This window comes from Biomphalaria glabrata, chromosome 6, assembly GCF_947242115.1.
Source record: "Biomphalaria glabrata chromosome 6, xgBioGlab47.1, whole genome shotgun sequence".
Taxonomy (NCBI): Eukaryota; Metazoa; Mollusca; class Gastropoda; family Planorbidae; genus Biomphalaria; species Biomphalaria glabrata.
In genome coordinates this window covers 49,895,312-49,910,348 of record NC_074716.1, presented here as the reverse complement: position 1 = coordinate 49,910,348, position 15,037 = coordinate 49,895,312, and the positions used below count along the sequence as shown (strand labels likewise).

General features: G+C 39.1%; 1 protein-coding gene across 2 annotated transcripts in view; it reads left to right on the top strand.

Annotated features, from left to right (window-relative positions):
• LOC106060626 (tubby-related protein 4-like) overlaps positions 1–15,037 on the top strand; it is a 141,245-nt gene that overhangs the window by 87,225 nt on the left and 38,983 nt on the right. For both annotated transcript variants that reach the window (XM_056032842.1, XM_056032840.1), the window contains exon 4: positions 6,252–6,380. In XM_056032842.1, coding sequence (XP_055888817.1) covers positions 6,252–6,380 — 129 coding nt within the window. The remainder of the gene's footprint in view (positions 1–6,251; positions 6,381–15,037) is intronic.

The following is a 15,037-nucleotide window of genomic DNA, read 5'->3' as shown; positions in this document are numbered from 1 at the left end:
AACAGAGGTGTCCCATGGAAACGTTTCTTTAGAAAACTAATGCAATGATTTAAGTCTATTAAGAAAAAATGCGCCATTTTACTTTGTCACAAAGTGCCTGTTTTACCCTATAACGTAGAGATTTGCGTCACTTGATGTTTCGTACTAAAGGCATAATGAATATACTAATTCCATAATTAAATGTCTGAACGCAACCATCTAAGAAGTTACACTGCAAAGACTTTCTTCTAAGCCAGTAATAGTAGACCTACAATAGTTTTGCACAAAAAATGGATTGTAAAACTATAAGACGGATGTGAGCTGTGGTTTGTCTAGACTATAGAAGGACTTAAGAGACTTTATATTTAATCGCCATGTATAATTACATTTAGAACTAACAGAACACTAAATGTAACTCTTCAGATTAGTAGTATTTATATGATCGTTCATTTTCGTAATTACAAAAATATTCCCAAAATGACTTAGGAAATTATTTAACCGAGCTAGGATCGGTCATCCAGGTACTTGAACATTAGCGCAGTAATATGTATTTCTTGTGTCTGTGTCTGCGTGCGTAGGCAGTTCGGTGCAGCAAAGTACAGAAGGAAACAGCAACTTGTCGAGATGGCTGAAGAAACAGCCTGACGCACGAGGAGCAGGAGGACACCTCGGACAATCTGGCACACACAGACACCAGCAGATAATATGGCCAGATATTTGTCCCCTCTGGCTTGCAATTTCCTGTCGCCAAAATCAGTCAACTCCGTGATTGTGTGAGGCCAAATTGTCTCTCGCTATGCAATCTGCCACTTCTTCTATTATGCGTTTCTTCGCTTTGCTGCTCCTCTCGCCCCCCCCCCCCCCAATGTTCCCACCTATCCTGGCAGTTCCCTTCTTCCCCCGCCCCCCCCCCCCCAATTCTCTTCTCAGTTTCTCTGTCTGCATAACTGGAAATGAGGAAATAAGCATGCAAAAGGGATTCTCTTTTGTGCGTGTATGTGTGTGCTACAAGGATTTATATGAGGGCAGAGCGGAGTTGGGCTTTTTTTAGTTTAGAAAGGGGGGGGAGGGGAATGGGTTAAGGTCGAGAACGGGGGTAGATTGGGGGAGGCTCTGAAGATTGACTTCTTCTGCTGCATTTCTGTCTTCCGGTTTAGATTAATACAGACATTTGCATTTTGTGTTGTTGGTGTTGCAATGTTGATGAATTTGTTGCTGTGGCGTTGCCATGGTGACGCCATTGTTTTCTGTAACGTGCCGCTGTGGATTTGTTTCTTTTTTTTTTTTAAATCACGATGTGTGTTTGTGTGTGTGTGTTTTGTCAGATACATGAAAACAAACTGCTTGTTATAGCAACCGAGGCCTGTGGGAGTTTGTATGCACGTGACACAGAGGTTTTTATTGACAAGAGAAACAAGAAACTAAGTAAAGTGTTCTATTCAACATTGGAAATAATGTATATAATTAAAATTCTATGATATATATTATTATATATGCCCAACCTGCGATCGCAGCTGTGTATCAAGGATTGGCCTCTTTAGTCACACAAGAAGTTGCAAAGGGAAAAGATCGTCTCTCGAGACGTAAAATGCCATATATATATATATATATATATATATATATATATATATATATATATATATATATATATATATATATATATATATTCAAGGGCCCTGACTGACTGACCCTTCATTCATCACTAATTGTCCCACTAGGGATGGGCAAAACAAATATGAAAATTTAACCTATTATTACTTACATTGCGCTTAGAATAACTAGTCGCCTTTCACGTTCGAAGCTGCAGAGGTTGATTTCCTTAAAACGATTCCCCCCCCCCCCCTTTCCCGCAGTTTCTTAAGATATTTGGTCTGATTTTAGCATTTATTCATGCAGTCTCAAGATTTATGTCCCTGATTTTAGTATTTATTTATGAATTCTCAAGATATATGTCCCTGATTTTAGCATTTATTTATGCATTCTCAAGATTTATGCCCCTGGGTTTAGCATTTATTCAGGCAGTCTCAAGATTTATGCCCCTTATTTTAGCATTTATTATTGCAGTCTCAAGATATTTGCCCCTGATTTTAGCATTTATTCATGCAGTCTCAAGATATATGCACCTGATTTTAGCATTTATTCATGCAGTCATAAGATATATGCCCCTGATTTTAGCATTTATTCATGCAGTCACAAGACATATGCCCCTGACTTAAGCATTTATTCATGCAGTCACAAGATATATGCACCTGATTTTAGCATTTATTCACGCAGTCACAAGATATATGCCCCTGATTTTAGCATTTATTCATGCAGTCTCAAGATATATGCCCCTGATTTTAGCATCTATTCATGCAGTCACAAGATATATGCCCCTGATTTTAGCATTTATTCATGCAGTCTCAAGATTTATGCCCCTAAGTTTAGCATTTATTCATGCATTCTCAAGATATATGCCCCTGAGATTAGCATTTATTCATGCATTCTCAAGATATATGCCCCTGAGTTTAGCATTTATTCATGCATTCTCAAGATATATGCACCTGATTTTAGCATTTATTCATGCAGTCTCAAGATATATGCCTCTGAGTTTAGCATTTATTCATGCATTCTCAAGATATATGCCCCTGAGTTTAGCATTTATTCATGCATTCTCAAGATATATGCCCCTGAGTTTAGCATTTATTCATGCATTCTCAAGATATATGCCCCTGAGTTTAGCATTTATTCATGCATTCTCAAGATATATGCCCCTGAGTTTACCATTTATTCATGCATTCTCAAGATATATGCCCCTGAGTTTAGCATTTATTCATGCATTCTCAAGATATATGCCCCTGAGTTTAGCGGTTCTTCTCCTTATATCTTTTTTGTTGTTGTTTTTTTAAGATTCTTTTATATTTTTGCTTGTTTTAGTAACCTTTTTAAGACCTTAGGATCCATTGGGCACTTTTCTCCAGGTACTCATCAGAGTTTGGTGGACTTAAAAAGTGGGGTGTTCTAAAAACCCCCGAAATTAAAGCGCTTTACCATTCAGCCACCAAGCCCCTACCTATTTGAACACAGTTGACTTCCTTGTAAACGACCAGCTCATCTTAAACTCTTAGCCAAAATGTTTTATTAAAGCAACACATTCAACTTTAGACCAAGAGCTGGATTAAATGCGGCACCCCATTCTCAAATATTTTTATACTTCGGCCCTCGATAGAAAAAAGGTTGCCTTCCCTCCTTAAGTCTATACTAGACTCTGTCTTTGCGTTTGTTTCTTGTGTTGTGTTGTTGTCTTTTTCTGTTTGTTTCTATCATATCAGAAACTAATGCCAAATGTGATACTTTCTGACGTTTAAAATCAACGTCTTAGAAATTGATGTGGAATCTAGATGTCAAGCAATGTCTCGAGTGACTGCAGTTTTGAACACCTCGTGGGGGCTGGGGAAAAAAAAGGAAAGTTACTCAAGCTTTTGTTTTTAATTTGGCTTTATTTACCAAATGGAGGCGCGGTGGCTGAGTTGTCTGGTCGTGTGGTTTGTGCGCTGGACTGTCGTTCGTATTTATCGATGGTCGAGGGTTCAAATCCTGCCCGCTCCCATCCCCCGTCGTCCTGCGGGAGGTTTGGACTAGGAAGTAAACTATCTTCAACTCTGAAGGAACATCCGAAACTTGTAAAACATTTTACAAACATCAAGCGCTTGGCTTCCGAACCTGAGGTCCTGGGTTCGAATCTAGGTGAAGATTGGGATTTTGAATTTTGGGATTTTCGGGGCGCTCCCGAGTCCACCTAACTCTAATGGGTACCTGACTTTAATGGGGGAAAGTAAAGGCGACTGGTCTTTGTGCTGGCCACATGACACCCTGCTTGTTAACCGTTAACCTTAACATCATCTGCCCTATAGACCGTTTTTTTTTTTTTTTTTTTTGCTTTTTTACTTACCAATTAGGCCTATTCCCTGGTGTTAAAAGGGGTAAAATAGTGAAGGTTACAATAATTTATTTTTTATATTAACTCTCTCTGTCTGTCTGACTGTATGTCTGGTAAAAAGTTGGAAAATTTAATTTCTCCCACTTCCCATTCTCGGATCAAGTTGAAACTTTGCACGATTATTTATTGTACCTGACAAATCATGAATCAATTAAATTACCAATTATTTATTACCCTATCTGGTAATTAATTATTTTGTTTGGTATTGAAATAATTGGAATAAATGCTACTTAATGAGAGATGTGGATGTTTATATGGATTCATTCCCCCTATTATGTTTTCATCACGTCTTTACTCCCACTTCCCATTCTCGGATCAAGTTGAAATTTGTGCAGTTATTCATAGTCGATGACACTACACTAAGTATTTTTAAAAAAAATTAACTAATTAGTTAATAAATTGTTAGTAGTTAATTTATTTTGTTTTATATAGCAGAAAGGGAGTTTAAACCTGCCATTTTGAGATAAACAGCGGTAATAAGCGGTTCTTTCCTTAGATATGCTTTGATAATACTAAAATAATTTTTATTTCTTTTTTTCTGGTTTAAAGGGACTATTTTGAAACGCCCCAGTACTTCAGGTCAACGCCTTCCCTTCATGCATGTCATTTTGTTTTTAGACTACCAGATACTTTGTGCTGATTATATCTGGACCAGACGACTGGTCAGACATGTTATTGATACTATTGTCTGGTCATATTGTACGACGGACCCGGTCCTGGTCCGCGAGAAAGAATTATGATCTAATTTATGCTGCGACCGAATACAGGGCCAGAGCATGGACAGGAGTCTGGCATTTCAGCGGCGAGACATTCATTTCACCCCCCCCCCGCCCCCCCCCCCTCGCTTCCAGTATGCCTTTTCTCTTTTAATGCCATATTCGCCCGCCCCCCCCCCCCAACTCCCGTCAATGACAATGTTCAGGGCAAGGGAGTTACGTTTCATCTCCAGAATTAATCTTGATTCAGCGTGTCCGATAAACAAGTCCATTGGTCAGTGTCAAGTCCAGTGGATCATCCATACTTCACTGGGATGCAGGGAACAAGGGTCTACGTTTTGCGGTACTTCTGTTGTCCCACACAAATCACACACACACTCACACACACACACTAAACATACATACCGGGGTATAAAATAAATACGACAGCTGTTATGTTTCCTCAAAGCAATGCTTGAAAACTCTTAGACATATAATTAATAGAACTTTTCAATCGTATTAATTATAATATGCTTATATGGTTTTAGGACTTGTATAAATATGAGACATGTTGGGGGGGGGGGGGTCTTTAGCAGCCAGATATGTACAGGCCTATTAGCTCATTGAAGAGATTGGTTCAACAACTATTTGAAACACAACATCAAGCGAAATTTGTGTATCAAATGTGGGTGACTGCCTGGGGGTGTGATATGCGCTCTCGACTAACGTCTCTGTGGTACCGGGTTCGAACCTTTCCCGCCCCGGGAAGCTTGGGTTAGGATGTAATCTTCTTCAGTTCTGTTGGAACATCCCAAAAACAGATACAACAATTTTGTGTGTGTGTGCCGTATCTCACTAACTATTGTAAAACACTACCGGCATGTAGGTTTATTTTTTAAATATTTATTGATGATTTATTCGCTACGTAGTTATAACATCTAAACAGATGTTGACTCTTTTACTACCTTTCTCCATCTTTCTTTTGTCCTCTGAGAAGGCGATGCCGGAACAATTTTTGATGTCATTTACCAATCTTCTGGTTTGTTCACTAATCATTTAATGAACAAAAAAAAAAAAGGACTTTGAAATAATATTTTTCGAAATCGTTCCGTTAAAATGATGTCCGACACCATTACAGTTTGTTAAATACTTCTTGGCCTGTACTTAGTATGTTGAACCATTGGGGCACCACGCATGATCTGTCGACCGTCTCTCTGCTTTCCTCTCTGTCTTTTGCCAGGATTAGAGTCTATTTAATTGACATGCCCGTCCATCTCCTTGAGGTTGTATTCCCATAGCGTCTTTTGTCTGCCTATCCTTCTGTTTCCTGGTACTGTTCCCTGCAGATCGAGCTTTACGAGCCCTTTCTCGTTATATGTTTGCTCTTCAATTGCTTACTTGTATACTTTGAGTTTTCTTTAGAATGTCTTATTAATGTTTGCCTATCCTTCTGTTTCCTGGTACTGTTCCCTGCAGAACGGTTTTCTTGAGCCCTTTCTTGTTATATGTATGAACTTCAATTGCTTATTTGTATGCTTTGAGTTTTCTATAGAATGTCTCATGACTGTTATAATAACTTAGCTGTTCTTCTCACACAGGTGGTCTTAGTACGCTGGAACGAACCTTACCAAAAGCTAGCCACCTGCGACTCCAGGGGCGTCATCTTTGTGTGGATCAAGCACGAAGGTCGCTGGTCGATCGAGTTGATTAATGACAGGAACAGCCAGGTAGGTTTTGTTTGTAGACCTGCGTGGATATGAGAGATACTGCTTATATGAAGTGTGTCTGTATAGAATGGCTGGAATGATGTAATGGCATGAATTTGAAAGCTTGCTATTTTTAGAAAATGAGAGAATAGTTTATTTTTAAACTTTGTGGGCGGCGCTTACAGATTGGAAAAGGAAAAAATCTCTTTCTCTCTCTTTCTCTCTCTCTCTCTCTCTCTTTCTCTTTCTATGGACAAGGATAAGGACAAAAAGGGATTCATATGGGGTCGTGGTGTTGACGCTCGTTGACCTGTAGCCCCAAACTGCTGGTAAACAACTAGACCGCTATAGGCGTATTATATCTTAACTTATAAAAACCTGAATAAATTCTATGTGAACTAAACTAAATATGGCGGCGCGGTGGTTGAGCGGTAAAGCGCTTGGCTTCTTAAACAGGGTTCCTGGGTTCGAATCCTAGTGAAGACTGGGATTTCGGGTACTTTGGTCGCCTTTGAGTCCACCGAGCTCTAATGTGTACCTGACATCAGTAGGGGAAAAGTAAACGCGGTTGGTCGTTGTGCTGGCCACATGACACCCTCGTTCACCGTAGGCCACAGAAACAGATGACCTTTACATCATCTGCCCTATACACCACAAGGTCTGAAAGGGGAACTTTTTTTTTAAAACTAAATAGAACTTTTATGACAATCTATAAACAAATTCAACCTGAGATGAAACAAAAGTATAATTTAAAACAAATCTAACTCACGATAACAACACGTCTTTACTCCCTGGCTTCCTGAAGTCATCTCACGTACCCAAGACGTCTTCATTGCCGCTTCTTGCATCATTCACACTGCATTGCCACCAACCAATCCCTGAATCCACCCTAATGGGTAGCTGACTTCCGTTGGGGAAAGTAAAGGCGGCTGGTCGTTGTGCTGGCCACATGACACCCTGCTCGTTAACTGTTGGCCAAAGAAACAGACGACCTTAGCATCATCTGCCCCTGTAGATCTCAAGGTCTGAAAGGGGGGGGGGGACTTTTACTGAAATTAATCGCACTCTGAAATAGAGTTTGTTCCTTAGCGTTTCTATCTGAGTTCAGATAAAGTGATACTTTGTATGTGGAGCGAAAAGAAATGGATGGAATGTTTTAAGGGTTCGGACTTACGAGCGAGAGAGAGAGAAAGAGACAGAGACAGAGAAAGAGAGAGAGAGAGACGGAGAAAGAGAGAAAGAGAGAGACAGAGATGGAGAGAGAGAGAGAGACGGAGAGAGAGAGAGACAGAGAGAGAGAGAGAGACAGAGAGAGAGATAGAGAGAGACAGGGAGAGAGAGAGATAGAGAGAGACGGAGAGAGAGAGACAGAGAGAGAGAGAGACAGAGAGAGATAGAGAGAGATAGAGAGAGACGGAGAGAGAGAGACAGAGAGAGAGACGGAGAGAGAGAGAGAGGGAGACTGAGAGAGAGAGATAGAGAGAGACCGAGAGAGAGAGAGACGGAGAGAGAGAGAGAGAGAGAGAGAGAGACGGAGAGAGAGAGAGATAGAGAGAGAGACGGAGAGAGAGAGACAGAGAGACAGAGAGATGGAGAGAGAGAGATGGAGAGAGAGAGAGACAGAGAGAGAGAGAGAGATGGAGAGAGAGAGATAGAGAGAGACGGAAAGAGAGAGATGGAGAGAGAGAGAGAGACGGAGAGAGAGAGATAGAGAGAGATGGAGAGAGAGAGAGACAGAGAGAGAGAGATGTGAATAAAAGACAACAAAATCGTGATCATCGATTTTCCAGACAACATAATTGCATGCGCTGATGAATTACTGTGACAAAATATTGCCCTTTGATGTCCATCAGATTTGTTGACCATTAGACCTGCTTATCATCATGCATGCTACCATTAGACAGGATGACCATTAGATATGTTGACCATTAAGCACCTGCAAACTGGATGAAAGAATATAGATTTGAAAAAAAAAAAGTTATGTTTTTAGAATTCATTATCTTGAAGTGCCGGATGAATGTACTTTAGCACCTACGCATGCGCACAGACAAATTTTCATACATTTAGAGTGCATCTTAAGGTTGCAACTGAGAAGCCAAAGGGGGGGAAAAATGGTCCAATATTTTCTTTGTTTAGAAACTAGACTTTTTTGTAGTCTGGACACCAGTTTCTTTGATTGATCTCTCGAGATGCAGCTCGCTCAGTGCCTGGAATACACAATGGCGTGCTCTTTTAAAAAGTCAATTTCAGATTTTAGAATTCTTTTGAAATTGGTAGATTGATCTTTTGTTGTTTTTTTGTTTTTGTTTTGTTCTCTCGTCTCTCTTTCTAGTTCTCTCTCTCTATCTCCTCCTCCTCTTTAACTCTCTTCCACTCTTTTTCTTTGTAATCAATGTCCCTCACAGTCTCCCTCTGTATTTTGTTCTTTCTTTTTCACTCATTCTCTCTTTCCCCTTTCTCTATCATTCTTTTTATCTCTCCACTTCTCTGTCTCTTTATTTCTCTGTCTTTATCTTTCTATTTTGTTTTCTTTCTGTCTCTCTCTCTCTGTCTCTCTCTCTCTGTCTCTCTCTCTCTGTGTCTGTCTGTCTCTCTCTGTCTGTCTGTCTCTCTCTCTCTCTGTCTCTCTCTCTCTGTCTGTCTCTCTCTCTCTGTCTCTCTCTCTGTGTCTCTCTCTGTCTCTCTCTGTCTCTCTCTCTCTGTGTCTCTCTCTCTGTCTCTCTCTCTCTGTGTCTCTCTCTGTGTCTGTCTCTTTCTTATTCTCTCACGAGAAACAGTTAAGGTAAAAACAATCGAATTGTTAAAAAAAAAAAAATAAAAAAAAAAGCTTATCTAAGGGAAAGTACTCCACATTTACAACTGTATTTCTCAGTAGTGTAAAATTTATTTACCTTTTTCGATCTCAGTCAATAGAATTAATTACCTATAATAAATACACTTATTATAAAAAAAAAATTAAATTGATTCATGCTTTGTTAGGTACCAGTACAATAGATAATTGTGTTGAGTTCCAACTTAGTCCAAGACTGGGAGGTGGGAGAGATAATGTGTACAAAATGTGTACCAGACAGACAGAGTTGATAACAGCTTGTAATAAATAAACATCTTCCTCCCGTCATGCTTATGAAGTCTGTGGTGTAGCAGTGGTAAAACATCCTCGTGTGGTGTAGCAGTGGTAGACAAATAATAGCCAGACATCCTCGGTAATGATAATCATCAATTGGAACCTCAAGGGAGTTATGACCCTTTGCTGGAACTTAAACGAGTTATACGCTAACTAGTGATCAAAATACCACCGTGACCAGGGAGTGCATTTTACAAAGCTTATATCAGCTCTACTCTGTCTGTCTGTCTGGATGGATGGATGGAATCTTGTACACGATATATTTCCCAATTTCCTTTTTTTTTCGGATCAAGTTAAAACTTCGAACTTTTATTCATTGCCCCCAACAAAACATGAATCAATCGAAAAACCGACCAATTACTTTACCAATTAATCATAATTGACTGATTTCGTAACATGTTTAGACAGTACTAGCGTAGGGGAGATAATCCTTGTGTAGAGAATTAGGTCGTCTTCTAAAAAATTGAAACTAACAATAGATAACTCTTAAAACCTATTTTCGTAAGCATTTGGCTGCCTGAGTGGCTAGTGCGTTGATGTGAAGAGCTGGAGCCCTCCAGTTCGAAGTCAAGCCATTTTACTTTTTAAAAAAAAATATTTTGAACAAGCCATGACGAAAACGTTGAACCCCTTCTTCCCTCCCCCTCTACCGGTCAACTGGTCAACAAAAATGTTTGGACCAGAGCACGATGAATAAGCTGAAAACAGAAAATTGCGTTAAAAAAAAAAAAAAATGGTCCAAATATTTCCAATCGCACAGATGTATTATTGTTAGTCTTGATCGAGTACAAATTTAGAACGCGATAGAGTCAAAGTAAATGTGTACTATTGCACTTAATATAAGGTGTGGATGGGGGGCCGGGGATAAGTATTTTTTTTTATTTCATTTGTTTTGTTCTTGATTTTCATTGCAAAGTTTCAATTTTTTTTGTGCAAAGTTTCAATTTTTTTTTATTTTTTTTTTTTGCAAAGTTTCAATTTTTTTTTATTTTTTTTTGCAAAGTTTCAATTTTTTTTTTTTTTTTTTTTTTTTGCAAAGTTTAAGTTTTTTTTCATTGCAAAGATTAAGTTTAAGTTTTTTTTCGTTGCAAAGTTTCATTTTTTTTTCATTGCAAAGTTTAAATTTTCTTTCATTCCTAAGTTTAAATTTTTTAATTGCAAAGTTTTAAAATATATTTCATTGCTAAGTTTAAATATGTGGAAAGGGGGGGGGGTAAGTATTTTTTTTATTTCACTTGTTTAGCTCTTGATTTTCATTGCAAAGTTTCAATTTTTTTTTCATTGCAAAGCTTAACTTTTTTTTTTTCAAAGTCTTAAATTTTTTTGCCTTGCAAAGTTTCAATGTATAGCACTGCAGAGTTACTGTCTCACATATCAATGTCTTGTGCTGGGCAATGTGATTAGCACTTGGCACATCGCTGGGCTTGTGTGTGTGTGTGGGGGGGGGGTACGTATTGATCCTTTGAAAACTAAGCATGAATCTCTCGCATCATTGACGTGTGGACGACCTGAGGAATACAAAGAAATAAAATACCTTGCAAAGAATGACTTTGTCCTGGCCAGCACTGTCACACTTTTTTTAAAAAGTTGGATCGGAATGCGCTAAAGTAACAAAATAAATTAGATGCGAAGCGAATTAGGCGATTCATGGAGTACAGATTACTTAATCACTCACGCTTACCCACACACACACAAACACACACACACAAAAGGAAGAATTAGGAAATGTGCTGTTGCTTCTCAGGTTTAATTAAACAATTTCAAAATTTTAAGATTATTTCTTTTCCTTTTCTTTTAATGTATAAAATACTAGCCTGCCGTTACCCGCGGCCAAGTCAGGATGTCTAAATTCGCAGATATAAGGAACGAATTTATGTAAAAATGCTTTTAAAACACAAAATTGAAGGTTAATTTTAGTACGTAATGAAATCAATAGACTATATTTTGTATTTTCATGTGTCAAAGTAAAACATTATATGTGCAAAGTGTAGTTCTTAAAATTAGATCTAGATCTAAATCCTTTCGATCTTTTCTCATGTCAACATTGTAAACAAAGCCTAGATCCATATAATACTATAGCTTTAATAGAGTCGGTCAACTTTTTTTTTTTTTTGAGGGTCTTAAGTTTATTTTGGGGCTGCAATACATACACTAAGGTCTAAGTTAGTACCCAAGGAACATTTCTGCCAAGTTTTATCAAGATTGGTCAAGCGGTTTTGATTTCTATTCATAACGTATATTCGCCTCACATTCTACTTTATAAAGTAGATATTTAGTCTGATTGAAAAGAAAAAAAAAGGAGGGTGGGGGCCTCAAATCTTTACTAGCTGCATGTAGCGAAGTGACTAGAGTTATCTCACTTAAGTCCATAGCAAACAAAAAAATATGTTGTTGATTGCCTTTATAATGAACATTTGAAGAACACTCACGCCCACCCCGCCTCCCTCCCCGAAGTGACACTCCCTTTCTCTCGTTGCTTTTTGAACTCTTCCGCCTTTGGTGTGCTACTCTTTCACTTTCCTCCTCTATAATACATCTCTCTCTCTCTCTCCCTTCCTCTCTCTCCCTCTCTCTCTCTCTCCCTCTCTCTCTTTCCCTTCCTCTCTCTCTCCCTCTCCCTCTCTCCCTCTCCCTCTCTCTCTCCCTCTCTCTCCCTCTCTCTCCCTCTCTCTCTCCATCTCTCTATCTCTCTCTCCCCCTCCCTTATTTTTTTTTCGTAAAGCTAATATCAACTCACTCTGTCTCTCTGGTATAAACTTTGTACACGTTATTTCTCCCACACCCAAATCTCCGATCAAGATGAAATTTAGCACAATTATTTCTTTTGCCTGACGACACAAGAATCTGGTTTTAAAAAAGTTAACCAATTAGTTAAATAGCTATTGCTAATGAATTATTGTTTGGTCTCTCGAACACGGGTAAGAAATGTTACTTGAATGATGTGGTGATATTCGTTGAATTAGCCCCCTTTATGCTTTAAAGTTTTAAGCTAACAAAAGATAACTATAAAACCTTTTATTTTCATAAGCACTTCGTTGGCACGGTGGTAAATGTGTTGGCTTGAGGAGGCTTTAGCCCTCGAGTTCGAATTCAGGTCGTTCACTTTTTAAAAAATAAATGCAATTAAAAAGCGATCACCCAGATACCCCATTGTTTCTACCCAACCCTTTGCAAATGGTCCAGACAAGTGATATGATCAAAGCGTATTTTGAGAAAGCTAAAAGCATGAAATTGGCTAAACAAAAACAATTGGTAAAAATATTTCTAATCGCAGAGATTTACTATTGCTAGACTAGATATATTACACATTTAATTACATGACTTATCGAAACTAATTGATACAATTACACTTAATATAAGCTTTTTTTTAAGTACGTTTTTCTTGTTTTGAGAGAGAGAGATGCACACACACAAAGAAATTCATAAGTTGCAAATGGTACAGCTTTCTCATGACTCCGCCCTACAGGCTACACTGCTCCACCCCTCTCATCTCCGCCCTCTCCATGCCTCCGCCCACTTAGCCCCACCCAAACATTCACAGCCCCACCCACACATTCACAGCCCCACCCACACGACTCCACACTATCAAAACTTTTCACAAATATCTACGCATTTTATGGCCCGTAAATCTTTTGCCAGCAGTCGATACATTGCATACATCTTAATGATTCTTCTTTTAGGCACACGCGCGCGCACGCACGGCAAACGTTACGAGAAGCAGACGACGTAGAATGGGGTCATGGAAGCCGTGGCAGCGTCTAAAGAGGTTACCCTAGTCTCTGGAGCTTCCTGATAACTCGGCCTTAATGCTAGATTGGCGGACACACAGACCAGACTTAAGTTTTTTTTATGGCATTTTTCTGAAACTTTCTTGGGTTTTTTTTTTTTTTAACGTTTGCTTGTCTTTCTTTCCGGTGATGGACGAGCTTTGCGACGCATGCGCAGTTCTTGCATTTTGGGAGTTTGAAAAAAAAGGTCGTGTTACTCCGTCAGGATTATGTCAGCGACTTCTCTCAACCTGTTAACCGCAAATTCCGTTTGTGAGTTGAGCAGACGGCGCCATGTTTGTTTTCTGTTGTTGTTTGTGTGTTGTAGTTGTTTTTTCAGTTAGATGACGTAAAGTGTGATCTTTTTTTTTTTTTATTGTTGCCTTTAATTTAGCAACTCTTTTATTTGGGGAACAGTTTGTGTGTGTTTAAGAATGTAGTCTGCCTATCAATCTTTTTCACACTTCGCTTCCTGACTATGATGAGTTATTGTTTTTTTTTTTTCTCTTTGAAATATATTATATTTCTCCAGTTTAAGACAAGTTTCATTCATTTCCATAAGAATAAAACCATGGCGAATCAAAACCTTCATATAGTATTTATTTAGAAAACAATTTACGGATAGCAAAGCAATATCATGTTATTATTATGTCCCTTGAAAAATGATTGCTTAAAAAAAAATTATAATAATATCCGTTTGTTAGTTCAGCCCGCACCCAAAAAATATAATTTTCATTAAGAATATAGGAGATCTAAGTTTGGCATTATATGTGACATTTGGCATAGAGATAAGGCGTTTCGTTTCCATTTGAATCTTAGTTGCTGTTAGAATGCCTTCGCTGGTCCGTGTCAGTTTTCAGAAGCAGGTACCGTTTGTACTCCTCCATCAGACTTGCAGCACCGGCCTGAAGGTTGACAGTGTTTTTCAGGAGTTCCCTGTCTCTGTACTTGGAGAACTGCGCGTTTGTTTCCTGATCCTTCTCGTCGCCCAGTCCAGTATCGTGATCTAGCCCAGTATCGTGATCTAGCCCAGTATCGTGATCTAGTCCATTATCGTGATCTAGTCCAGTATCGTGATCTAGCCCAGTATCGTGATCTAGTCCAGTATCGTGATCTAGTCCAGTATCGTGATCTAGCCCAGTATAGTGATCTAGCCCAGTATAGTGATCTAGCCCAGTATCGTGATCTAGTCCATTATCGTGATCCAGTCCATTATCGTGATCTAGTCCAGTATCGTGATCTAGCCCAATATAGTGATCTAGTCCATGATCGTGATCTAGTCCATGATCGTGATCTAGTCCAGTATCGTGATCTAGTCCATGATCGTGATCTAGTCCATTATCGTGATCCAGCCCAGTATCGTGATCCAGTCCATGATCGTGATCTAGTCCATGATCGTGATCTAGTCCATGATCGTGATCTAGTCCAGTATCGTGATCTAGTCCAGTATCGTGATCTAGTCCATGATCGTGATCTAGTCCATTATCGTGATCTAGTCCATGATCGTGATCTAGTCCATGATCGTGATCTTGACCTCCACCGTTCTCGAACCCATTTTCAGTTCCACCTAAGATCCAACCCTCGTGACCACCTGAGCACGCAAGTAGCGGCGGTTTAGGGCCATGAAGATCCATGTGACGTATATAACACAAACACGATTAAAAGTGGAACCCAGAGAAACCCAAGAAAAGCCAGGTGTTTTGATAGTTAAATGTTTTGAATTAGAAATTTATATATAGAAGTGGGTTGGTGGTGGGGGGGATAAAATACGTGAGAAACCGACTGTG